The 24,943-nt window shown below is 31.6% G+C and overlaps 3 protein-coding genes and 1 pseudogene across 4 annotated transcripts; all 4 read right to left on the reverse strand.

Annotated features, from left to right (window-relative positions):
* Window positions 1-590: 590 nt before the first annotated feature.
* On the reverse strand, window positions 591-2,964 carry LOC111020223 (tetrahydroberberine oxidase-like). Its single transcript, XM_022296824.2, has 2 exons — window positions 2,009-2,964; window positions 591-1,470 (listed from the first exon to the last, which is right to left on the reverse strand). The coding sequence occupies exons 1-2, from the start codon at window positions 2,895-2,897 to the stop codon at window positions 731-733; spliced, it is 1,629 nt and encodes a 542-aa protein (XP_022152516.1). The 5' UTR covers window positions 2,898-2,964; the 3' UTR covers window positions 591-730.
* A 5,194-nt stretch (window positions 2,965-8,158) lies between these two features.
* Window positions 8,159-10,608, reverse strand: LOC111020192 (tetrahydroberberine oxidase-like; annotated as a pseudogene). The gene is made up of 2 exons (XR_015789961.1): window positions 9,690-10,608; window positions 8,159-8,953 (listed from the first exon to the last, which is right to left on the reverse strand). The product of XR_015789961.1 is annotated as a tetrahydroberberine oxidase-like (transcript).
* A 3,038-nt stretch (window positions 10,609-13,646) lies between these two features.
* Window positions 13,647-15,915, reverse strand: LOC111020224 (tetrahydroberberine oxidase). The gene is made up of 2 exons (XM_022296826.2): window positions 15,039-15,915; window positions 13,647-14,578 (listed from the first exon to the last, which is right to left on the reverse strand). The coding sequence occupies exons 1-2, from the start codon at window positions 15,913-15,915 to the stop codon at window positions 13,842-13,844; spliced, it is 1,614 nt and encodes a 537-aa protein (XP_022152518.1). The 3' UTR covers window positions 13,647-13,841.
* Window positions 15,916-20,184: 4,269 nt separating this feature from the next.
* On the reverse strand, window positions 20,185-22,586 carry LOC111020225 (tetrahydroberberine oxidase-like). The gene is made up of 2 exons (XM_022296827.2): window positions 21,710-22,586; window positions 20,185-21,222 (listed from the first exon to the last, which is right to left on the reverse strand). The coding sequence occupies exons 1-2, from the start codon at window positions 22,584-22,586 to the stop codon at window positions 20,495-20,497; spliced, it is 1,605 nt and encodes a 534-aa protein (XP_022152519.1). The 3' UTR covers window positions 20,185-20,494.
* Window positions 22,587-24,943: the final 2,357 nt, after the last annotated feature.

A 24,943-nucleotide genomic window follows, 5' to 3' on the forward strand; every position in this document is an offset into this window, starting at 1 on the left:
GAAAATATTGAATAATTTTTTAATTAAAATCATTTTTTTAGATTTGACATATACCTCTAACCATTAAGTTGTGAGTTTGATCTCTCACTCCCACTCCCACATGTTGTATTAAAAAAGATAAAAAATAAAAAATAAAAAATAACGAAACTTTGAAATCTATTCATCTCCTAGTTGTATGGAGCTTCTTGAATGACTTTTATAATGGCGAATCTATAAACGACTCTAAAAAAACCTATATATAACTGAATTTGGTTCAGATTCATTTGATAACGTTTCCATTTTGTATTTGTATTTTTTTCATTTTTAATAAAGAAAAGTAGAATGGTATGTCTTAATATCCATGAATTTAAAGATGATCACACAATATTTATATTTATGTTGTCTAACAAATTGGAAATGAAAACAAAAAAGAAAACTAGAAACGTCAAACTTATTTGGATTGTTTAAACTTAAAAAATAAGCTCCCTCCATTCCCAAACTAGGTGATATAGACTTTAAATCATAAAAAACTTTTATACTTATCATTATAAAAATAAGAGTGAGAAGAGATTTTTGTTAAATATGGATTAAAAAAAAAACAAACTGCAGCGTTAAAGAAATTCAAAGGTAAGTAATATAATATACTAGAATTATACACTGCCCTTATTTTGCAACACAAAGGGTTGGACATAGTCAAACAAAACACATAAAAAGGATACAATAGTAAATTGTTACACTATATCACTAAATTCTAGACCGGTGAGATAGTGGGTATGCTCTGTTCGTGCCTAAAGAAATCGTAAGGATCAACCTTGGTCTTGACATGTACAAGCCTATTAAAATTGTTTCCAAAGTACTTCCATCCCCAGACGCTGGCTCGCTTGAAGCTTGTCTTGCCATATTTATTGTTTGATCCAATGTCAAGGTCTCTATAATTGACGTACGCAGATCTCGGCGATTTTGAAACAAATGGTGTCATGTAACTGTAAAGCTCTCGTATCCACTTCAGATGTCTTTTCTCCACATCGACGTTTTGTTTTTGCCAAGCAACGATGTAGCCTATCTTGTAGAGATTTCCAGCTCTATGGGAGAAAGGAATTTCCGACTCGGAAATCTGACTCATCCTCCCTCCATAAGGAACAAATAGAAGTTGTCTCGCTCCTACGTCTCGAGACTTTAATCTTTCCCATATGCCCTCAATTGTAGCTTCCGAAATGGGTTCCTTAACGTAGTCCGATTTGATTTTAATGCTTCCATTGGTGAGAGGTGTTCTATTGAGCAAAGCTTCTAAGGAGTCTCCAATTTTAAACCCTGCAGAGAGGAGGGCTGATTCAATCCAGCTTGATTCTAAGCAATTTTCCTTTGCCAAACCCAACTCAGGAAAAGTTGTGTTTAGGATTGCAAAAAACTCATCTGCCTTTCCAAGAAATAAAGAGAAGAATGAAGCTGTTGGGTTTGTTTTATCTCCTCCTTGTGCAGTAAAATTCCCACCTATCACCAAGAATTAATTGAGTTTAGATTATTCATAATTTTTTTGTTCCACGAAAAAAACCTCATCCCTTATAGTTTGAGTTTTAGATTCTGATACTATATAAATATTAATAGGGTTCTGTATCAAAATCAATTAGTGTTTAGAGGAATGACTCACCTATATTAATTCTTTCAAAAGTTCTCTTAAGAAAAGTATTTTGGTTTAAAAAGTCATTCGAAAAATACTTTAATTACACCATTAGAAAAACTAATCTCTCAGCTTTTTTATATATATGTATATATTTATTTATTTATTTTTATAAAACCATTTGGTGGAGTTTACTTATCATTTCAATATTAATTTAAGAAACATAATTTTCAACGAAAAAGAAAGGAATACATAATAAACAACTCAAGAAAAAGGGAAATTGTCATTTTTGTGCCTCCCAGTTTTTCAATTTAGAATTCTAGATCATTTTTCGGAAAAAAAAAAAAGAAATTAGAAAAATTTTTGATCCAAAAATGACAATTTTCCCAAGAAAAAGTGTTGAAAGAATACCCATTAGAAGGATGCCTAGGAATAGATTTTCATCTAATTTGTTAGCCACATATTGCCACCGATGGATTAGCTTGATTGCACCTTCTTCTAAAGTTCTGTTATAATAGCAACTCGTAACCGTCGCGGGCACCGGAACTAGCTTCACCTTCCACGCGACCACTATTCCAAAGCTCCCTCCACCGCCCCCTCTAATGGCCCAAAACAAATCCTCTCCCATCAACTCTCTATCCTGAAACTTCCCATTAGCATCAACCAAGTAAGCGTCAATCACATTATCAGCCGCTAGACCAAATTTCCGCAGCATCAGCCCATACCCGCCGCCGCTAAAGTGCCCACCAATACCGACTGTCGGACAAGCACCCGCAGGAAATGCAAGGGTTCGACTTTTCTCAGCGATGCTATAATAGAGTTCGCCGAGAGTTGCCCCGGACTGAACCCATGCAGTGTTGTTATTGGCATCAATTGTGATGGACCTAAGGTTTATAAGGTCAATGATGATGAATGGAAGATGAGAGACGCAGGAAAGACCCTCGAAGTCATGACCGCCACTTCGAGTTCGGATTTGAAGGCCATGGGTTCTGGAGCAAACAACGGCTGCTTGAACGTGGGAAACATGCAATGGTGTTATGATGAAGAGTGGCTTTGGGGTGTCAGCGGTTGAGAATCTAAGGTTTCGAATGGAAAAATCCAAAACAGAGGAATAAGAGGAGTTGAGTGGGGTGTATACGACTTTGGAAATGGAGTAATTACTATCGGGAGAGTGATCGAGGAGACAGTTAAGAAAGGATTCATGTTTGTCAACAGAAGCTGCTGCCCATAAAGAAGATGAAGATAGAAAAATGAAGAGGAGAGAGAAAGAAAGAGGGATTAATGGAGAAGAGTACTTCATGGCTGGTTTTGAGAGATTATTTGATCTGTGGACTTGAAAGCTCCACTATTTATTGTGGTTTTTGCTTTGGTTTACTGCTGGAAGAAAGAACAGAGAAGACGCAAAAATCAGTTTAATTAAGTTGCATCATTATGCTATCACCTTTAGATTTGACCAAATTATATATTCATTTTTTTTCATTGAATGTAAGAAGTTTCATTCTTCACCTTCAAATGTCCATGAGATGGTCGGATTTATCTTAGGTTGTGTTTTAGTGCCTAAGAACAATGAGTATTAATATAATTTTAGGTTAAAAAAAAAGCTAATCCCTTTAATTTAGTAGTAATTAATCCTTACACTTTTGTATGACATAAAATTTGTAACAACTTGTTTAAAATTTTTGACGATTTAGTTCGTATCATGAACAATCTCATTATTAAGGTTTGATGAGTGATAGTTGGGTGGTAAAAATCTCCCTATTTCAGGATTAGAAAGAAGCAAAAATAATCGAGGAATTAAAAAAAAATAACAACACTAAAATGATACAATAATTAACGCGGAAAACTCCAAACTGAAAAAAACCACGATTCGAAAATCTACTATGTGGAAAATTATTACAATCATATAAATTTCTTCTTCGACTTCAATTATACAAATTACTCTCTCAAAACGGGCAACAAATCCACTCAATTAATTACAACTAGTATTACCAAGACTGAAAATGTTTCATTTAGGAGGGATAAAACCTACTTTTATAGCGCTTAGAGAATAGAGAATGCTTCATGCTGGTACCTTTTCCATGTTGGAAAATTTTCTCTTCTAATATTTTGCCAAAATCTAACAATAGAGTCACTTGACAACCCAGGACTCAAATCTTTCGACCTGTTATGCCCAAGTCAAATATATGCAAGAAAGAACTTATTCATCAATTGAATCAATGTTGTTTTTGCAAAAAAAAACAACTGTTAATTACATGCCTTGATGAGATTTTATGGCAGCAACTCTACAAATTCTAAATATGAGAGCATTAAATAATTAAACTCTAAAGTTTAGGGATTAAAGTGTTAAAAAAAATTTTAGATGAGAGAATTAAATAATTACAAAATTAAAAAAATCATATTTTTTCTGGTCTAGTAGGTTTTCAGAGGCTTCGAATCAATATTTATGAAGTTCTCTTTTACAATAGGTGACTGGAAGATCGAAGTTAAGCTAAGTTTGTCACAAATTTGCTTATCATAATCTATAAAATCATTTGTTAATTTCCATGGACTACATAAAACTAAGCGGTATAAATTTAAATTTGACCATATATCCAAATTAAAACGAGCATAGCTCAATTGTACTAAAAAAAATCGTAAAACTCGCCTAGTAATATATATAAATAAAATTTTCAAAAGAAAATTTGACGCAGCTGATTTTAAAATCTTTTACAAATTCTGTACTTTTTATAAAACTAATTAGAAAGGTTTTTGCACGATTCCTATTACCTAAGTCAGAATCTTGTACAAAGGAAGAAGATGCTCAAATAAGTTAAACGGCAAATATATCCCTCTAAAATGAATAAATTGTATACTTGTGCATGACTCTCTCTATTTATAGGTCAAGAATATTAATGCACCGACCCACGGTTAAAACTGTTGTGTGATTTTGTGGGATAACTACTGCAACCATCATAAATAAATTGTTTGGGCACGACCTTATACACTTTGTCTTGACCTTTATAAAAAGGTCACAGCACTTACGAATCGCACATAGTTTGCCTCGACCTTTAAGAAGGTAAGAGAATAGATCTTTTCTTCATTGGTTCGACCTTTACGAAAGTATTACCCTATAATTCATTTACGTTGGCTTTAGCTAAGATTTACGTCCGAGTCAATCTTGAAGTTGCATAATATTATAAATTCAACAATTTGAATAAAGGATTATTATTCTGTGAGGACTTGGCACGTTTAAACCAATAATCAATTCACACGTGGAAGGTCGTTTTGTCGGCCCACCAACAAGTTTAGTTATTTTAAAATAATTGCAAATAATTAAATAGTATTTGTTTTAACCATTGATTAATAATTTATATAACATCATAAATACAAGTGTGTGGAGATTAAACATCACGACTTCATAGAGAAAGTAGTAAATCTTGACCCTTAACCACTAAGCTTTTGTTGATGTAGACTTTAATCATGGTCAAGCAAATATTTTTTTTTTAGTACTAAATCAAATATATCTTTATTTTATATGATAGTCCTCAATCATTAATGTAAACTCATAATTAACTAAGATATCTATCGTAAAATTATTATAATAATATTATACTTTTTTTAGTATATTATATATAACAGGTAACTTTTTAATCTTGTATAAATATCTTAACTAGTTAATCTATGCTTAAGTTGACAATTATAGTACTAGTATTTACTTAATTAATTAATTTACCTAGTAGTTAAGTATGATAACTAACTAATCTAATTGTGATTTTTTTTTTACAGTCCAAATTAATACTTCTACATGAAGCTTTGGACTCGAGATTTATCTATTAAAACTGTGAGCAAGATATTTCCAAAGTCCTTGTCAATGTAAGCTATGCAATAAAATAACATTTAAAAATTACAAAATTCGACGGAATTTCATTACCAATATTAAAAAATTTGCGACAATGGCAGATTGGCCAACACCTAGCCACGAGACATTATTTTAGGTTAATGAATTCGGTTTTTTTAAAAAAAAATTATATTTTGTTATTTTTAAGAATTAAATTAAAATAATCTCTATTGAAGTAATAAAAATAAAAATAAAATTTTGAAAATAAGAAATTACTCGAACTATGTTCGATTTGACGTTAAACGAATCAATCGAACATAATTAAAAAGAAAATGTAATATATTGTATCTATTTGAAAAGTTAATATAAATAATAATAATAATAACAGAAAACCATGATACAATACCTAATTTTGACCATTTCTATGTCTTTGCTTGTTCAAATCAAACAGATGTTACATCAAATCTTAAGAAATTAATTTATTTTATTGATCAATTCGAGCATAATTCTATGATATTTACTACTATCTTAAAGATATATTTCGATCTCCACCCCACAATTATTTAACTTAAAAAGAGACAAAATTATAATATTTTGGAGAAATTTTAAATAGCTTTGACCAGCTTAACTCGAGTCCTATTAAGAAATGTTAATCATTGTTGTTTGTCTCTACTGGCTCTCGTCGTAATCATACATACCAATTTTTTTTTTTTTTTTAGAATACAATCATACATATCTAATTAATAAAAGATTATAACATAATTAACAAAATATTGGCAAAATTTTCAAACGAATGATGTTAGGTGTTGAATAATATATGATTCTAAAATTAATACTTTTTTCCCTGTAGGTAATGTAGACAGTGTTATGAAATAATATAAACAAATGAGAGGGAAACAAATCTCTAAATAGAGAGAGGGGGAAGGAAAAAAAACCTCGAGATGCAAACAACATTATATTTTATTATTATGTGGAGTACGTGGAGGTAGGGTTCGAACTTACAACCTCTTGAATTAGAGATATGTATTTTTTTGGAAAAAGAGACTTCATTGATGTATGTGAGAAACATACAAAAAAAGGAGGCCTATATAAAAGCACTCCAATTAAAAGATATAGTAGATGTATCGTAAGTACAAAAAAGATTAGATTTTGTAGACCAAAGATCAGAAATAGTGACTGTGATATCCTCCCAAATGTTGGTTGTAGTCTTCGAAAAACCTGTAAATGTTCGGTGATTTCTTTCTAACCAAGTATGTCAAAGAATAGCACTTATAGCTAAACTATACTCGTTTTGGCGGTACTAATATTATATTAACAAATAGTATGATACCATCATTAATAAAAGTTTTTTTTTTCTTTTTGGAGTACAACGTGTTGGAGTGAAAATTTAGCTCACAATTTTTTGATTTGAGATATGCTGATTATCAGTGAGCTATGTTCACTTTAACAAAAATATAATTAATCACAAAAATAATTTTGTTCTAAGTAACAATGCACAAAATTAATTACAAACCTTTTTGGAAAATAGAATTAAAACTAATAGAATGTATTAATTTTAGGTTAAAGGACAACATATTTAATCCCAATACGGTGTAATGGTTCAACTTATGAGCTTTCCTATTGTATTTTTACTCTAATCTATAACAATTTAAGTACATGTGGTTTAAAATTTATAAAACGATTTTTTTTTTTTGTATCATGAAAAGTTTTGTTAATATCTTTGTGTTAGGACTAAATCATTACAAATTTTAAGCGGTTAGATACTAAAGTTCAAGGACTAAAATTTACTTTTAGGAAGTACAAGTCGGATGGATTCTTTTCACCCTAATTTTATCACTTATTTAAATTCGAAATTAATTATGGGATTGCATCTCCCTAAAAAATGTAGGTCTTTTTATAATTTATAATTTTATTTTTTACTGTACTATTTTTTGAGCCATTTCTAGGTAATTGCTACCTTCCTATTCTAGCTCCAGGGCTTTGCCAACTACACTCCGATGTCTAGGTTAGAACTTAAATGGGAACGAGTATGTAATACTAGGATTTTTCGCAAGAGTGTTTGCGTGAGAATTCACATACTTGATTCCATAGTTTAAGTGTTCCTTTTATACGGGGAGAGATGAAGAGGGAGGGAGAGAGCAGAATGGGGATGTAGAAATCCCAACATTTTGTGTCTCCTTCTAGTTTCTCATACTGACATGATGACATCAAGAACAATAACCTAACACATTACTAGACGCACACTGCGAGTTGTGAGTGTCTGGCCCTCCAACTGTATTTGTACGCTCGTACAGTGCGCTCGATATTCTTCTTTATACACTCGACATTGGCTCGATACGTTTAGGCTTCATTCAATGTGCTTGGTGCTCTCCTTTTAATGGATCATGCGAGCTCCACGTGTTTGCATAGTGGCATCACACGTTGGCGCTCCACCTTCACCCCTCCCTATGATAAAACCACTCATTGGTTTCTTTTTAACACAACATAATAATCTTCTTCCATCTTTCTGTTCTCTGCAAAATATTTGCTAAGTATTATTTTTCGGTTCCAATCCACTCAGATTCGCACCCCAAGTAATTGTGCGAATTTGATTTATTCTACTTTGGTTTTCTTCTTTTTTCTCTTACAAAACTTTCAACACACATCACATTCATGTTATTTAATATTAAAATTTTAGACATAATTTTATATAGCAAAAACAAATTGAAATCTCAACTAGAAATCAAATGTTTATTCAACCCCTTTAATTTCTACACTATTGTGAACATGTAGGGAACACACATTTTTAAGAACAAACTATGAAATTTTTCTCTGTTTCTCTCACAAGTCATAGTGGCGGTATGCTTTGCTCGTGTCTAAAAAAATTAGAAGGATCAACCTTAGTTTTAACGTGCACTAGTCTATTAAAATTGTTCCCAAAATACTTCAATCCCCAAACGCTGGCTCGCTTGTAGCTCGTTTTTCCGTACTTGTTATTTGTTCCAATGTCAAGATCTCTGTAGTTGGCATATGCAGCCCTCGGAGATTTTGAAACAAAAGGAGTCATGTAATCATAAAGCTCCCGTATCCAACTCAGGTGTCTTTCCTCTGCATTTACACTCTGTTCTTTCCATCCAACGACATATCCGATCTTGTACAAATTTCCAGCTCTGTGTGGAAAAGGAGTTTTCGAGTCAGAAATCTGACTCATTCTCCCTCCATAGGTATCAAATAAAAGTTGTGGCAGTTCTATATCTTGAGCTTTTAATCTTTCCCGTATGCCCTCAATTGCGGCGATAGGAATACGTTCTTTGACGTAGTCAGATTTGATTTTTGTGCTTTCTTTGGTGAGAGCTTCCAAAGTCTTGACAGTTTGATTCCCAGCAGCCATGAAGGTTGATTCAATCCAGCTCGTTTCTATACAGTCTTCTTTTGCCAAACCCAATTCAGGAAAATTTGTCTTCAAGATTGCCATAAGCTCATATTTCTTTCCAAGAAACAAAGAGGAGAATGTAGCTGTTGGGTTTGGTTTCCCTCCCCCTTGGTTGAAGAATTCCCACCTATCATCAAGAATTGAGTTCAAATCATTCATATTAATATGATACTTTGGGATGAGATTTTTTAGGGAAAAAATGACTTTTTTTTTAATACAACATGTGAGGTAGGAGATTGAACACACAAACCTCTAGGTTTGACATATTGAGTCACCTATCATCACGAATTGAATTTAAATCATTTGAGATTTCTTTGGGAAAAAAGACTTTTTTAGTACAACATGTGGGGGGGGGGAGGGGGGGATCGAACGTATAACATCTTTGTTGGAGATATATTTCAATTAACGTTGAGTTACCTATCATCAAGAATTGAGTTCAAACCATTCATATTTAATATGAGATTTTGGGATGAGATTTTTTTAGGAAAAAAAGTACATTTTTTTAGTACATCATCTGGGATGGGGATCGAACTCACAACCTCGAGATATATGTCAATTACTGCTTTAGCTTTCTTTTCCGTGGGTAAAAAACCAATCCATTTTTTTTCTTTCATTAATTTTCCTTCCTTATATTTTGTGATGCAAGAAAAAACTGCTTTAGCTTTCTTTTCCATTTTCATATTAATTGAAGAAAACACACTTTTCTCTAAACAAGAGGAATAAACAAACAAATAAATAACAAAACAAGCATAAAGAAAGGATTAACTTGATTACATCTTCATGGGTTGTATTTTTCTGTTTTGGTATATTATAAACCTTGTTAGGTGTTTTCACTTTTCAACGTGAGATCTTTAGACACGTACCAGTTAAAATGATGCCAAGGAATAAATTTTCATCCATTTTGCTAGCCACATATTGCCACCGATGGATTAACTTGATTACATCTTCATCCAAATTTCTGATTGTTGAGCAAATCGTGACGGTCGTTGGAACTGGAACTAGCTTCACCTTCCACGCCACAACGATTCCGAAGCTCCCTCCGCCGCCCCCTCTAATGACCCAAAACAAATCCTCTCCCATCAACTCTCTATCGTGAAACTTCCCATTAGCATCAATCAAGTAAGCGTCGATCACATTATCAGCTGCAAGACCATACTTCCTCAACATCAAACCATATCCACCGCCACTGAAGTGTCCACCAACTCCGACTGTGGGACAAACACCCGCTGGAAATGCGAGAGTTTGACTTTTCTCTGCAATTCTATCATAGAGTTCGCCAAGAGTTGCTCCAGACTGAACCCATGCAGTACCGTTTTCAACGTTAATGGTGACAGACTTGAGATTTATTAGGTCAACGATTATGAATGGGAGGTGGGCGACATAGGAAAGACCCTCGAAGTCATGGCCGCCGCTTCGAGTTCGGATTTGAATGCCATGAGTTTTGGAGCAAATGACGGCTGCTTGAATGTGGGAAACGTGTGATGGTGTTAGGATGAGGAGTGGCTTTGGAGTCTCAGCCGTTGAGAATCTGAGGTTTCGAATGGAGAAGTCCAAAACAGAAGAATAAGAGGAATTGAACGGAGTGTATATAACTTTAGAAATAGAGTAATTACTCTCGGGAGAATGACGGAGGAGACAATAAAGAAAGGATTCATGTTTTTCAGCAGAAGCTGAATAGAGAAGAAAAAGGGCAAGAGAGAGAGAAAGAGGGATCAATGGAGAAGAGTATTCCGTGTTGGCTGGTTTTGGAGATTTGATGTGTGCACTTGAAAGCTCCACCATTTATGGTGGTTTGCTTGGGCTTAATCACCTTTGACTAAAAGAGAAGTTTATTTAAGTTGCATTATTGCCTTAGATATTTAATCACATTTGACCAAATTATATATTTATTTTTTTCCAGCGGTAATTAACATATATCTTCAGTCAAGAAGTTGTGATTTCGATTTTCTACTCCACACGTTTTACCAAAAAAAGAAGAAATTTATTTCTTCACCCTCAAAAGGTAGAAGATCAACTTTATCTTATGTTGTTTTAGTGTCTCAAAGACCAATTAGAATTAATATAATTTAGGTTAAAAAAATGCATCTAGTCCTTTAATCATGTAGTATAATTTTAAATTTTTATTGAAAATTTGTAACAATTTAGGTCTTAAACTTTAGTACGTTATTATATAATAATGGTTGTTGTTTAAAAGTTGTAATGATTTACTTTGCATTATAAAAAATTTCATAAAGGTTTAACATGAATTAACGAGTACTAATAGATTCTTAATTATATCACACATATAAAAAAAGTTAATAATAAAGGTGTCATATATGTGTAGGGAAGAAATTATGGATGAGTGGAATCCGTGTACTTTTCAACATCAAACCAATATTACACCTCGATAAGATTTTTTATAATAGAAACCATACAAAATATATTAAGGTTTTGGGACTTAAATTGTTATACAAATTCTAATTACAAGAAAAAATCATTATAAAATAAAATTCAAACACTAAAATTATTACTTTGAATAAACAAATGATTTTTAATTACCTAATAATGTTTAGGAATATTTTATAAAGTACACGGATTCCTGTAAAGATGTATATTCATGTAAAACAACCAAAAGAAAAAAACCAAAAAACTACCACTACCCATAAATATTAAAAGAGACAAAAATAAATTTATTTCATAATTTAATTAAGTTTGGATTTCAAATTGATAAAGTTTAAACACTAGTTTAAATTTGACTCCATGCCAGTAAAATAAGGGAAATTCTAAGTTCTTTTAAAATGATATTTATGGGGAGAAAAATTTTAGAATGAGAAATAATTTTATTAGACGTAAATATGTTAGATAAAAAAAAGTTGAATACTAAAAGAAAAAAAATGCAATTGCAGGTGTCGAAGATATGAAATAAATATTTATAAGTTCTGATTGTGATGCTTGAAGAAAAAGCTGAATTTATATATATTTCGCAGGCAAATTTAATTTGTTTATCATAATCTTGAGATTATTGACAAGTTAGAGCATATTTCCAAACTAAAAAGTTGTGAGATTATTGAATATCTACCCAACATCTCTCGTGTTGTACTAAAAAAACAACCTCTATTCATTATCGGTAATAAATTGTCTGTGTTATAATTTTTGTTGGCAATTAATTTCTTTAGTTACTATTTTGGTAATATTTTATTTAAATTATGCAATATTTATATTTACCTTTTCCTTAAATTTTAAGTCTACCAATCAAACAAAATTAATTTACATAAAATAAAGTTTCTAAGGCTAATCCTTTCTTACAATCCAAATACAAAAATACAAAAAGCTTTGGATTCAAAGTTTATTTATTAAAACTGTGATCAAGATATTTACAAAGTCTTTGTCAATGTAACCTATGCAATAACATTTAAAAAAACTACAAAATTGAACAGAATTTCGTTACCAAAAAATTTGTGACAATGATAGGTTGATTAACATCTAGACACGTAAAATTTATTTTATGTTAATGAATTTGTTTTCTTTTTAAGAAAAAGTAAATTAAAAATCATTTCTATTGAAGTAATAAAATAAAAATAAATATCTTTTTTCATAGAAGTAAAAAATTTAAAAATAAGGAATTACTTTGAATAAAAAAAAGTAAAAAAGATTTTTATTTATTTTTTTATATTTTGATAACTAGTTCAAATGAAATCAATTCCCTAGTTTTTATTTATTTATTTATTTGAATTAAAATCAAATTATAATATTTGTATAAAATTTTCGATTTACTGCTATATTTAAAATTTTTAAGGGTTGTTTGAATTTATTTTTTCGTTAATAATAACAGTAGTTGTATTCAAATCAAAATGAATACAATCTTTTGGTGTTGTTTCTGGGAAAGAACCGAGGTCACCCTCATTTAACTCACCAACTTTCATATCTATAACAATATTTAATACTTGCAACTTTGGTATATAACAATTTAAGTCCATGCAATTTAACATTCGTAACGATTTAGTTTTTATGTGTGAAAAGTTATTTTTCGGGCTCCTAAGTCGGATGTCTGGTAGAATGCTTGACTCCAATGACTTCCGTATGAAAACATAAATTTTTATTTGGGTATAGACGATATACGAGAGGAATGGAAAAAAACTCGTGATTGGTGTGGAGGGAAAGATCCGTAAATTTTTAGTATGTAATTAAATTATGCATTTGGTTATTGGGGGATTTATCCCTCTATATACACATACGTAGGAAACTTCATTACCCTTAATGAAATTGTTTGCATTAAGAACTGAAATTAAGGGCTGAATTTTTACTTCTATGAAAGTACATGAAGGTGATCCTTGGGTGTTATCACTTTATTTAAATTTCAATTTCAATTTTGTGAAATTAAAATGACCAAAAATAAATAAAAGGTAGGAATTAAAAAATTTCTCCAAAAATCTTCAACAAATCCTCGAAGCATCCAACATCTTTGTAGTGGATATAAGTTCTTAGTGTCTCCCAAAAATATATAACTTCTCTCAAATGTAATAATATACATATCAATAATCCTCCAAAATTTGCATATTTTTTTATAAGTATGTAAACTTGTTTTTTTTTTTTTTAATTTTCTACGATGGATGGCGTGTGGTAAGATACCATTATAACCAGGATTTTTGTTGTCAGGGTTGAACAACACTGTGATTAGTGCAAGACTTGAATCCAATATCTCATAAGACTTGAGATTCTTGCCACTACGTCATCTCCAAGAGACTATATGTATGTAAACTTAAAACTTGAACATATCGACCTAAAGTTCTATCACTTTTCTTACCGTTCTCTTAAAGATCGGTCTATTGGTCTCTATAATACTCAATTTGAAACATTCAACACACGTGACATTGATGTTATTTAATACTAAAACTTTAGACATAATTTTATAATGCAGATCAATAAAGTATAATTCTCAACGAGAAATCAGATGTTTATGCAACCCCACTAATCAACATATGGGGCATCGCACATTTTGCATAACAAACTACGGAATTATTTGTTTCTCGTCCAAGTCATAGAGGAGGTATACTTTGCTCGTTTTTGAAAAAATTAGACGGATCAACCTTAGATTTAATGTGCACCAATCTGTTAAAATTATTCCCAAAATACTTTGATCCCCAAACGCTGGCTTGCTTGTAGCTCGTTTTTCCGTACTTGTTATTTGTTCCAATGTCAAGGTCTCTGTAATTGACATATGTAGCCCTCGGTGATTTTGAAACGAAAGGAGTCATGTAATCGTAAATCTCTCGTATCCAACTCAAGTGTCTTTCTTCAGCACTTACGCTTTGTTCTTTCCACCCAACAATATACCCGATTTTGTACAGATTTCTAGCTCTATGCGAAAAAGGAGTTTCCGAGTCTGAAATCCGACTCATTCTCCCTCCATAGGGAACAAATACAAGCTGCGGCACTTCTATATCTTGAGCTTTTAATCTTTCCCATATGCCCTCAATTGTAGCCTTGGGAATGGGTTCCTTGACATAGTCAGATTTCAATTTTGTGTTTTCGATGGTGAGAGGTGTTCTATTGAGCAAAGATTCCAAGGACTCGATAGTTTGATTCCTAGTGGCCGCTACAAGAGTTGATTCAATCCAGCTCGTTTCTACGCAATCTTTCTTTGCCAAATTCAGTTCTGGAAAATTTGTGTTCAAGATTGCCATAAGCTCATCTGACTTTCCAAGAAACAATGAGAAAAATGTAGCTGTTGGGTTTGGTTTTTTGACTCCTCCTTCAGTTGAAGCATTCCCACCTATCATCAAGAATAATTGAGTTTAAATCATTCAAATATGAACGGTAGTGATTTATTATGATGTATTTGGGATGAGATTTTTTAGGGAAAAAAACTTATTTCTTATTCCTTTATTTGATGGGGTGACTTGGAGGATCCCAATCAATAAACCCTCTGAAAATCCAATCATAAAAAAAATATCTAAACTCAAATCACAAAAATACTCAAATATATTTCTAAATAAAAACAAATTTGATAAAACTAAAATTTTAAGTCTATTTTTCATCCCCTAGTTCGTCGGTAAAAAACAAATCTTTTTTTTTTCATTTGTTTTTTAGTGCAAGATATAGAAATATATGCCTTACTCAAGTTGGTTTTTTTTCTTTCATTAATTTTTCTTCCTTTTTTATTTTAGAATTTATGTTTCTCAAATAAAGGGAATAAACAAATAATAAATAACTCAAGCATAAATCTTCCATACCAGCCAAAATGATGCCAAAGTATAAATTTTCATCCAATTTGTAAGCCACAGATTGCCACCGATGGATTAGATTGATTGTATCTTCATCCAAATTTCTGTCACTTGAGCAAGTCGTCACAATTGCCGGAACCGGAACAAGCTTCACCTTCCACGCCACCACAATTCCGAAGCTCCCCCCACCACCCCCTCTAATAGCCCAAAACAAATCCTCCCCCATCGACTCTCTATCGTAAAACTTCCCATTAGCATCAATCAAGTAAGCGTCGATCACATTATCGGCTGCAAGACCATATTTCCTCAGCATCAACCCATATCCACCTCCACTGAAGTGCCCACCAACACCGACCGTCGGACAGACACCTGCTGGAAATGCGAGGGTTCGACTCTTTTGAGCAATGTTATAATAGAGTTCGCCAAGAGTTGCTCCAGACTGAATCCACGCAGTACTGTTCTCAATGTTGACGGTGATAGACTTGAGATTTATTAGGTCAATGATTATGAATGGGAGGTGAGCGACGTAAGAAAGACCTTCAATGTCATGGCCACCGCTTCGAATTCGAATTTGAAGGCCATGGGTTTTGGAGCAAATGACGGCTGCTTGAACGTGGGAAACATATGATGGTGTTATGATGAGGAGTGGCTTTGGGGTCTCAGCACTTGAGAATCTAAGGTTTCGAACGGAGAAATTCAAAACAGAAGAATAAGACGGATTGATGGGAGTGTAAATGACTTTGGAAATTGAGGAACTATCTGCAGAGTGATGGGAGAGACATTGAAGAAAGGCTTCATGTTTTTCAGCAGAAGCTGCAGCCCATGATGAAGACGAAGATAGAAGGATAAAGGCAAGAGAAAGAATGGTTAATGGAGAATACTTCATGGCTGCTTTATTGGATTTTTTGTGATTGAAAACTCCACTATTTATGGTGGTTTGGAATTAGAAATAATAAAGAATATATGAAAAGAAAAAAAGAAAGAAAGAATAAAAGAACAAAAGGTCAGTACAACTTGCATCATAGCTTGATTTTTAATTATCCACCTTTGACCAAATGATCAAAGGATTAGTTTTATTACCTAAATAATATTATCATATTTGTAAATATACCACAACAAATAATATGTAAGGAAAAATTTTGTCATATTTATAAAGTTTTGTAGCTAAAGTTAAATTTGTTATTATTTTGAACTAAATTGCTATAATGCGAGGGCGAGATCTAACAAGTGAAAATCATAATATGTCGGTAACGAAAATTATGGGGTCTGTATTGGCGAGATCCAACGGTGAACAGCTGCATGCCCAAAAGAAAAACTGGCTAGAAGTCCAAGGACCTTTAGTAACGTACTCTACCCCCAAACCAGCAGCTTTCGTGCCAAGTAAGACTGCCATTATCCATTTCCTTTCTCCATTCCGCCTTCTTCTTTCTTAGTTTTGTTCCAATCGAGTCTAAGGCAAAGCAAAAGTGGTTCGTATACCTATCTTTTATCTACTTGACAAAAGAGAATGAACTTTATTTTGATTATGGATTCATGGATTATTGGATTCAGTTAGCTAAACTCATTCCTTTTTATTGATAGCATATTAAGGATGAATAAACCACCACTTAATCTAAAAGCCAATGGATTGGGTAAATTTAATTTATATATTCGATTTCTAACAACTTTATATACGTACATAACGTCATGTTAGAATAAACAAACAAACAACTATTTCATCTTTTCTTTGAAGCCTCTTTTTTTGTTGCAACAAATTTGCAAAGGGGGGATTGAAGTCTCCTTCCTCTTTGAACTTATAAGTTAGTCTTTATTTATGAAATTTATTTCAATTGACGCTATGTCATTATTTTAGTTATGATAATGACAAAAGGATTTTAGTCTTTTTTAAATGGAATTGATTGTTCGACAACAGAATTATTTTTCCATCTATATTTTTTTATGCCAGGGTTGGTAAATTGGTGGTCAATATTTTTATTATTATTATTCTTTTTTTTTTAGTAAAATAATTTCAATAACCAATAAGTCCCAGTACATAAATTGACCAAATCTCATAGGAAAAAGTGTAATATTTTTCAAAATATTATATAAAAGATATTATTAAGACCCCATAATCCTTTATTTAAAAAAATTATATTTATTTGTTCACAATTAATTGGATATGTTTTAAACTTTTTTTAGAGTTCTTAGCTAAATTTAAAAAAAAAATTGAAAATTACTTTTCTTAGTTTTTGAATTTTAGTTTAGATTTTGAAAATATTTTTAAAAGTAGGTGCATGCACGAGACAATACATAAGTAGGTGAAAGTAGTGTTTAGAAGTTGAATTTTCAGAAAAATCAAATTAATTATCAAATGACATAAAATATGTAAATTTTTATAATGTGAAAAAGTTAATTTGACCCTTTCTTCTGCATGCATTTGCTTGTTCAATTAAACAAAGGGATATATCAAATCTATATGCCAAAGAACTTATTGTAAAAAAAAAAGTCTTTGGGAGAGAAAATAAAGAGATCAAATTTTAATATTTCTAGACAAATTTCAAAGTTTTGACACTAAGTTCCAATGGTAGGTTAGGCCATTAAAGACTTTGTGCCGATTGAATTTTCAAATATCCACCCCCTAATTGTAACCAATATATTATTGGAAAAAAAAAGCAATAAATAATAACAATAATAAAAACCTCCAAGCAATCAAATTTCTCAATTTGTCAATGTTAATTAGCCCTAAAGTGTCCAAACTAAACTAGTAAATTATCCGAGCCTAATAATAAATTTTAGTAGGTACAAAACTCAAAAGTGTTCAAACTCTAAAATAAAATGTCGGAATTGAGCTAAAATCTTCATATAACGAAAAGATTTACATAAATAGCATAAAATAAAAATATATTTTAAAATATAGTAAAAAGTTAAAGTAAATTAAAGTCAAACAAGGATATAATGTAAAACCCGTCAAGAAGTGAAGAAAAGTTAAACCCATAGTATATATTTGAAAAGAATAAAAAGTTAGTAATATTTTTTTAAAATGCATATTTAATTTATATGCCATATAAATTCTCAAATAATAATAATAATAATAATAATAAAGTAAATAAACTTTTTATTTTTTTAACTCTGACACGGAGAAAGGAAGTCTCCTTGATTGTTGTTGGATAACTTTAATAACTTTAATACAAGTAGTGATTTAAAAAAATAAAGACTATAATGTCTTTAACTTGTCGAATCACCTTGCTCCGGTTGATATTTGTTTTTTATTATTATTATTATTATTTTGACACAACATGAAGGGTGGGAAGATTCGAACTCATGACCTCTTGTAGTGATTTTTTTTAGCACAACATCAGTGCAGTAGGCATTTCTCTTATACCATGTTAATATTGATGATGTTTTATTTTATTGCCGATTGACTATAAGATGAAACCCATGAATATTGATATGGTATCAGAGAAAAAATGCTCAAACGAACATCCAGTTTAAAAATGGGATTCGACAAGATTAGAGCCACAATTTTGAGGAGGCATGCTAAAGATCCCCCATTGAAAAGAAGAATGACCTAACAAAGGTTTATAATAGACATTGGCTACTCATGTCATTATCAATTGATTTTGAGATGAAATCCCATGAATATTAATATAGTATCAAAGCTCACAAAAGAAGAGAGAAAATGAACATCAAGGAGCTTAATTAGAAAATGAATTTTCAAGGCTCGACATCGTGGAGATTGACTCAGAGACAATTAAAGTGACACAAGAACATTAGTTTTCTCCTTTTCCTTGATTTTTGTAGTTTGGTTATGAAACTTTCTCTGAGACTTGGTATTTTACATTGAATATGAGTAGCTAAATTTATTTGTCTTAGGGATCTATGTAGTCATTGAACTTTATGGATTGATTGCTTGATTCCGAGTTTGATTGTTCTATTTATTTTTCTTTATGCTTTATGCTTTTAATCTATTGGTCATAGATCAATTTATTAATGTTAGAATTAAATCTTATACTTGGGACAGGTAGTTTGGAGTTAGAAATATAATAGTTTCAAGGTCGGAAGATTTAGAAGTCTTTCGAAATATTTTAGGAGCCATTAAAAGACTTATTTATTAAAGTCCTAACTTGTTATTGATACTAGATATAGACATTTGTTTCTTAATGAGTAAGGAGAATTAACTTACACTTATGAGATGCCGTTGAGTTGGTTCATTCTAAGTAATTAGTGAGTAAGGAGAATTAACTTAGACTTGGGAGATGTCGTTGAGTTGGTTCACTCTTAGTAATAGATTCCTGAGTGAAATCAATTTAATTGAACCTTTAGTCCCATTTATTTTCTCTTTATTATTGCATAATTTGCTTTGATTATATTATCTCATTTGAATTTGATTTTCTAAATAAAATTGATCTATTGTATCTGTGTGGTACTCAATTGAGCTAGAAAAATCAATTCAGTATTGATCACTTACTATCTATATTAAAACTTGGATTCGTACACTTGCAGTAAACAATTTCTGCTACAAATTTGGCGTCGTCGTTGGAAAAAGAACCCAGGTCACCCTCGCATTTTAACTTACCAACTTTTATATATATTTAATCCTTATACTATAGTATATAAAATTTAAGTCCATGTAGTTTAAAATTTGTAATTGTAACGATTTGGTTTTTATTATGAAAAGTTATCTCAATGTAAAGTATCATGAATTCTTTAGTATGTAATTGATTTATGCATTTGGTTATCCATCCATATACGCATGAAACTTTATTACACGTTAATGAAATTTTTTGAATTAAGAACTAAATCGTTATAAATTTTAAACTATTATATATGTACTAAAATTCAACTAGTGTATTTTTACTTTTATAAGAAAGTGATAGTTGGGTTTATCATCTTATTTTTACCTCTTATTTAAATTTAAATTTAAATTTGTTAAAATTAAAATTATCCAACTAAATAAAAGGTAGGAAATAAGAAATTTTCTTAACTTTTTTTTAATACAACATGGGGTGGTGGGAGATCGAACTCACAGCTACTTAGTTGGAGATATATGTCAATTATTATTGATTTTTATCAAGTTCTCGAAGCATCCAACATCCTTGTCGTGGATAGGTATTAAATTTCTCCCAAAAATACCCTCTCGTAGAATTCTAGCCAAGATAACACATAACACTCATATGTAATCAAATACATATCCATCTAATTCCAAGTTTTCATATTTTATAGGTATGTAAACTTGAACATATCAGCCTAAAGTTCTATCACTTTTTCTTGTACCATTATTTTCAAGATCATATTGTCTATATAATACTCAATTTCAAACTTTCAACTCACGTCACATTCTTGTTATTCAATATTAAAACTTTAGACATACTTTTATAATGCAAAATAAAATAGAATTCTCACAACGAGAAATCAAACGTTTATGCCACCCCTTTAGTTTCTACACGTTTCAAAATGTGGGGGATTCTTTGCGTTTCTCATCCAAGTCACAGAGGAGGTATGCTTTGCTCATGTCTAAAAAAATTAGACGGATCAACCTTAGATTTAACGTGCACCAACCTGTTAAAATTTTTCCCAAAATACTTTGATCCCCAAATGCTGGCTCGCTTGTAGCTCGTTTTTCCATACTTGTTATTTGTTCCAATGTCAAGGTCTCTGTAATTGACATATGCAGCCCTCGGTGATTTCGAAACGAAAGGAGTCATGTAATCGTAAAGCTCCCGTATCCAACTCAGGTGCCTTTTTCCAACATCTACGCTCTGTTCTTTCCACCCAACAACATACCCGATCTTGTACAAATATCCAGCTCTATGCGAATAAGGAATTTCCGAATCTAAAATCTGACTCATTCTCCCTCCATAGGGAACAATTACAAGCTGTGACGCTTCTATATCTTGAGCTTTCAATCTTTCCCATATGCCCTCGATTGCAACCTTGGGAATGGGTTCCTTGACGTAGTCAGATTTGGTTTTTATGCTTCCTGTGGCAAGAGGTATTTTAGTGAGCAAATATTCCAAGGACTCGACAGTTTTATTCCTGGTAGCGGCTATGATTGTTGATTCAATCCAGCTCGTTTCTACGCAGTCGTTATTTGCCAAGTTCATCTCTGGAAAATCTCTCTTCAAGATTGCCATAAGCTCATCTATCTTTCCAAGAAACAATGAGAAGAATGTAGATTTTGGGTTGACTCCTCCTTGAGTTGAAGCATTCCCACCTATCATCAAGAATTGAGTTTCAATCATTCAAATATGAATGGTAGTGATTTAGAATGATATGTTTGGGATTAGGGAAAAAAGAACTTATTTCTCATTTCTTTATTTTGATGGGGTGACTTAGAAGATCACAATCAAAACTAGATTTCATTATTTTTGATTTGCAAGTTTTTATTTGGTAGAAGTATGGTGATGAATTAATACCTTATACAAATCAACTTATAAATCACTTGAGGTCAAGTAAATAAACCCTCAGAAAATCCAGTCATTACAATATCTAAACTCAAATCACAAAAATAACAAATATGTTTCAAAATAAAAAAAATGAATTAAAGGATAAAAACAACACCTAAATGTTGGGATGATGGAGTCAAAATAGATGACTCATGTCCTAAAAAGAATGGACATAGAATTTATGGAAGAAACGTAGATTTCTCATAGAAAACGAATAAACAAATAATAAATAACTGAAGCATAAATCTTACATACCATTCAACATGATGCCAACATATAAATTTTCATCCAATTTGGGAGCCACAAATTGCCACCGATGGATTAGCTTGACTAAATCTTCATCCAAATTTCTGTTAGTCAAGCAAATCGTAACAGTGGCCGGAACCGGAACAAGCTTCACCTTCCACGCCACCACGATCCCTAAGCTCCCTCCGCCGCCCCCTCTAATGGCCCAAAACAAATCCTCTCCCATCGACTCTCTATCGTGAAACTTCCCATTAGCATCAATCAAGTAAGCGTCGATGACATTATCAGCTGCAAAACCATATTTCCTCAGCATCAACCCATATCCACCGCCACTGGAGTGCCCACCAACGCCGACTGTTGGACATACACCCGCTGGAAATGCAAGGGTTTGACTTTTCTGAGCGATGCTATAATAGAGCTCGCCAAGAGTTGCCCCAGATTGAACCCATGCAGTACTATGTTCAACATTAATGGTGACCGACCTGAGATTTATTAGGTCAATGATTATGAATGGAACATAGGCAACGTAAGAAAGACCTTCAGTGTCATGGCCATCGCTTCGAGTTCGGATTTGAAAGCCATGAGTTTTGGAACAAATGACAGCTATTTGAATGTGGGAAAGATGTGATGGTGTTATGATGAAGAGTGGTTTTGGGGTCTTCGCAGTCAAGAATCTGAAGTTTTGAACGGAGGAATTCAAAACCGAAGAATAAGAGGAGTTGATGGGTGAGTAAATGACTTTGGAAATGGAGGAACTATTTGAAGAATGATGGAAGAGACATTGAAGAAAGGATTCATGTTTTTCAGCACAAGCTACAGCCCATGATGAAGATGAAGATAGAAGGATAAAGGCAAGAGAAAGAATGATTAATGGAGAATACTTCATGGCTGGGTTATAGGAATTTTTTGTGATTGAAAACTCCACTATTTATGGTGGTATAGAATAAGAAAGAATAGAGAAGATATGCACCAACAAAAGAAAAAAAAAATGTCAGTTGTTTGAATTTTTAATTATTCTTTTTTTATCTTTATTTTTTTCAAGAAAAGATATCATTTCATTAAAAAGCATGTGAGAAACATGGGTAAAAAAAATTCCTAGAAAAAAGTATTTCAATGGAGAGAAATGGTAGCTATATCGTAATTACAAAAAAAATTACATTTAGAAGACCAGACAGAGGCATTGATGGTAATGTCCTCCCCTAGTGAAGTGCGTGATTTAGAAACCTCCTAGGTGAATTTTTAATTATTCACCTTTATCCAAATGATGATCAAAAGATTAGTTTTGTCATCTAAATTGTAATGAATGGTAAATAATTTTATCATTTTTGTAAATATACTGTAAAAAGATACGAGGAAGGAGAAAATTATGTCATATTCGATAAATTTTTTTTGCTCTAAGTTAATTTTGTTATTATTTTGAACTACATTGTTTATATTGCAACTCCCTATCTATCATTGTGATTTTATATATGTACAAGATCATATAATTATTTTGGGTCCTAGGTTCATGCATGTGGATTAAAACTCCTCAAATTTTAATTTGGTCCAACTCTTTTTGAACCAACCATGCATGACTAAAAGGAAAAAAAAATAATAATAACTTTGGGGTAAAATACATTTTTTCTTTGAATTTGATTATAAATTTTTATTTGGTCTCTAAATTTCAAAAAATGACAATTTGATCCCCAACCTTCAAAATTAGTTCTAAAAGATCTATGGAGTCAAACTCTGATAAGTGTGACTACTAGAATGTTGACATGGTACCGGTAAGTTGTCAATTTTTAGATGACATGAGAATATATATAATTTTATATTGTTTGTAGTTTATGTGTCACTTTTTTATTTCTTTTTTCTTCTCTCTCTTCCCTCATTTTTCTCCTCTTAAACTTATTTTTTAATTTCATTATTAAATTAAGTAACCTAAAAATTACTCCAATTGACACGCATCCTCAAAATCTAGATGCAAGAATGTCACAACTTAACCAGAATATACTGCTTAAATATATTTCAACGTAAGAAAAACAAAAAACATGAAATTACCCAAGTTAGTGAAAAATAAATACTGAGAGTGAATTTGAAATTGCTATTTCAATGCAATTTTTTTGAGTTTAGTACTTTTTCTATACAAGCATTTTTAAAAAAGACACTAATGCCATTTAAAATATTTTTCTAATTTTCAACAAACCAATTTTATTAGCCATTAGGTAACTAAATATGGATTTTTTTTAAATAATGTTTACTTTTAAACTTATTTTTAAAAAATAATGCTGTTATAAATAAAATTTAAGGAAAAATGTGTTTTCGAAACTTATTTGGAAAATAATGCCTGAAAATTAGCGAGCAATCTCCTCCATTCCTTCGAAACCTCCTCCGTGACTGTTGAGGGTTGTTGGTTTGTGGAGCGACTGCATCGGTAGCACCAAGAGGAAGACGCCGCCACCATCCACGACATCAACGAAATTAAATAGAACGACAAAACAAGAAAAAAAGAAAGGAATTTGAGGATGGGATTATGAGGAGTGTGAATTTGAAAATTACAAAACCATAAAAAATGTGGGGCCAATTGGGATGGTCGTCAAGTCCCACCCTAATTTTCAGGCATTATTTTCTAAATAAGTTTCGAAAAAGACATTTTTCCTTAAATTTTATTTATAACAGCATTATTTTAAAAATAAGTTTAAAATAAAACGTTATTTAAAAAAAAAAATCCAAACTAAATATCATATAACTTTTTTAAAGCATTCTTAGTTAGCTAAAAGCATAACCCCAACGAGTATACCAAACCTACCGAACACTTATAAAAATTAAAATTTCCAACTAACTTTAATGGGAAATTTAATAAAATTTAACTAAAAAAAAAGGTAAATTTAGCTCCTCAAAAATAAAATCAGATCTTTTTATCTTTTTTCCCCCTTAAAAAACCATTTAGTGGATGTCTTTTCACATTCATTATCAATTCATAAGAAATAATATTCTCATCTCAAAAGTGGTAAATAAATAAATAATTCAAGCATAAATCATTTGGAGAAAGAAAATAATGAGCTACTTGCCCAGAGAACACATTGTCTCTACCACTATTAAATATTCGACAACTGAGAGAGAGGAATGTAAAAATAGATAATTTCTTTTAAAAAAAGCAACGAGTTAGTCAAATTTTCAATGGTGGTTAAGGTAATATTTTATCTATACGGATAAGGAGTAAGTATTTTTTTCTTATAGATGCCAAGGAATAGATAATTTATG

The sequence above is a fragment of the Momordica charantia genome, assembly GCF_013281855.1.
Source record: "Momordica charantia cultivar OHB3-1 chromosome 3 unlocalized genomic scaffold, Mcharantia_2.0 BLBB01000003.1, whole genome shotgun sequence".
In the NCBI taxonomy this organism is placed as follows: domain Eukaryota; kingdom Viridiplantae; phylum Streptophyta; class Magnoliopsida; order Cucurbitales; family Cucurbitaceae; genus Momordica; species Momordica charantia.